This window comes from Salmo salar, chromosome 17 (genome assembly GCF_965601325.2).
Source record: "Salmo salar chromosome 17, fSalSal1, whole genome shotgun sequence".
Lineage (NCBI taxonomy): Eukaryota > Metazoa > Chordata > Actinopteri > Salmoniformes > Salmonidae > Salmo > Salmo salar.
In genome coordinates, this window is record NC_138307.1 from 21869934 (window position 1) to 21872500 (window position 2567).

Here is a 2567-nt window from a genome sequence, read left to right on the forward strand (position 1 = left end):
GAAGGAGTGGCACAGCGTGTGTGTGATCGTGATTCGTGAACGTGTGTGATAGAGAGAGAAGGAGAACGAGAGAGAGAGAGAGAGAGAGAGAGACAGAGAGAGGACGACTGTGTGTACAATAGAGAGAGAGAGAGAGAGAGAGAGTCAGAGAGAGAGAGAGAGAGAGAGAAATGTGTGAGTGCATCTCGCGCATATTGCTGGAATCACCGAGCATCACACATCTCTGGACTCTCCGCCGTCAAACCGTCAATGTAGCTGTGTGTGTGAACTTTAATTAAACTACACGTACACCCCATCGATACGGACTGGGATACAAAGCTCGGGAAGCTCCGTGTGTTGGAAGGCGCTGCGCGCTGCAGACATGGGTACCGTTCTGTCTCTGTCGCCGAGGTCAAGGAAGGCAGCGGGCGGTGTGTGTGTGGACGAGAAACCGGACCTTGCGACCGGCGGGAAACCACAGGAGAAGAGCCTAAAGAAGCGCCACTCGGTGCTGCTCCATGCTCTGACGTGGAAGCGGCTGGTCGCCGCATCAGCCAAAAAGAAGAATGCCAAAAAGGTGAACCCCAAACCCGACCCCAGCCAGGCCAAATCCGACCCCTTGGTGGACCAGCTCAACACCGACAACATCAAGAAATCACAACCGTCCAACGGAATACTCGACCGAAAACCGACAGGGCCCAAACCCGGGCCAATTCCTGTGCCTGTTCCTACAGTACCGGACCAGACCCGGCGGCAGACCCAGAATGGACGCTTATTCATCTCCCCTCGGAGGGTGGTGGTGCAGGTGGGTAACGTGTGTGCGTGCGTGCGTGCGGGGGTGTGTGTGTGTGTGTGTGGTGTGTGTTAAAGCCTAAGCCTAACTGTTTGTGTTGTTCGTCCTCCAGGCGTCCACCGGCGAGCTGCTGAGGTGTCTCTCTGACTTTCTCTGCCGCCGCTGCTTCAAGCTCAAAGAGCTCACTGCCAATGAGGTCATCCTGTGGTTCCGTAACGTGGACCGGGCTCTGTTAGTGCAGGGCTGGCAGGACCAGGGCTTCATCACCCCGGCTAACCTGGTCTTCGTCTACTTGCTCTGCCGAGAGGCCGTGGAGGAAGACACGGTGTCTGAGTACGAGCTGCAGGCGACCTTCCTCACCTGCCTGTACCTGGCCTACTCCTACATGGGCAACGAGATCTCCTACCCGCTCAAGCCGTTCCTGGTGGAGTCCAGCCGGGAGGCCTTCTGGGAGCGGGCCCTTGGTCTCATTGACCGGATGAGCGGGCCAATGCTGAGGATAAACGCAGACCCGCACTACTTTACCGAGGTGTTCCAGGACCTGAAGAACGAGGGAGGGTCAAGGGAGAAGGAGAAGGAGAAGGAGAAGAAGGAGAAGGAGAAGGAGAAGGAGAAAGACGGGAAACGGATAAGCGAGTTGGATCGTTAAGAACTGGATGAGGGGAGGAGAGAGAGAGAGAGAGAGCGAGAGAGGGGAATTTGCTTTAGGACATGGTCGCGGACACCAGCCACACACCCGCCGGTTGTTTGAGCGGGGATTGAATGTATACGCTTGGTGAACCGGACAAACGCACGGCGGGGATTTGATCAGGAACCTGAGTCTGTGGAATCAGGAGGAATCGGTCACACGCCTAGCTTCACCTCGCACCTTGTCATGTGTTCAGTCAAAGCTCGGGGAATCTAACGGACACTACACCGGACTTTGGGCGGAAAGGGATAGCTATAGTTAACTTTACTGCATGCTGTATAAAAAATATTCTGATTGTACCGTTATTGTGGCTTTTGAGAAATGGATAGGCTATTATACGGTGGACTAAAGTGATAGCTTATAGCGCGTCAGTGTTTTGGGGAAAAATGTATATTTTGGTTTCATGAGAGGGGGAAAGACACCGTGCTCTCCAAGGTACTGGGCTCAGTCGCGTGAGAGACGCTGCCTGCCCCCCACCCCCACCCCTTCTGAACGTTGAATGTACTATTTTACCACTTCAAACCAACGGGATTCTTTACCGTTAACACGTGGCAACTGTTACTATGGTATTATAGAACGTTCTGTTTTATATATTGTACATTCAAAAATACAAGTATAAATCGTTACAAACGGTCCCCGTGCCTCCCAGCAATGTTGAATTGAATTGCCTTGTGATTAATGTTCTCAGGAACATGCAGTATGACGAACGCTGAAAGTTAGCCCTGTATGTAATAATCAGAGGTGTACACTTTATGGACAGCTTTAGTTGTACTAGACCCAGAGCAACGCCATCTCTATGACTGATTATAAGCCTACGACCCTGGAAAACCCTAAAGGCTAGCCAATAGCCTACTATAGTGAAGCAACATACAACAGCCGGGCTGGTACTGATGTCTGTGGGCACACAATGTCCCCAGCTGTGTTATGGCCTGGTCAACGAGGCTACAGGTCAAACACGAGTCAATCAAAGTTCAGATGAGATAGACCATCAAGCCATGTAGGTCAACACTGCGTTCATACTCAGATTTAGAACATCTATAGACCTATTGCTCAATGGACAAAATCAAGGTTTATTGTTGGGCTTTTTATAGAAAGAAGAACTGGAGT

At 51.7% G+C, this 2567-nt stretch overlaps 1 protein-coding gene across 1 annotated transcript; it reads left to right on the plus strand.

The window, feature by feature from the left end:
* The first annotated feature begins 205 nt into the window (after positions 1 to 205).
* On the plus strand, positions 206 to 2095 carry LOC106574700 (cyclin-dependent kinase 5 activator 1). The gene is made up of 2 exons (XM_045699280.2): positions 206 to 784; positions 885 to 2095. The coding sequence occupies exons 1-2, from the start codon at positions 362 to 364 to the stop codon at positions 1419 to 1421; spliced, it is 960 nt and encodes a 319-aa protein (XP_045555236.1). The 5' UTR covers positions 206 to 361; the 3' UTR covers positions 1422 to 2095.
* The last annotated feature ends 472 nt before the right edge of the window (positions 2096 to 2567 follow it).

Excerpts from the sequence above, each read along its gene's own strand:
- LOC106574700 (XM_045699280.2), top strand. The coding sequence starts at position 362 with ATGGGTACCGTTCTGTCTCTGTCGCCGAGGTCAAGGAAGGCAGCGGGC. Across the intron at positions 785-884 it reads CTCGGAGGGTGGTGGTGCAG|GCGTCCACCGGCGAGCTGCT; the intron begins GTGGGTAACGTG and ends TTCGTCCTCCAG.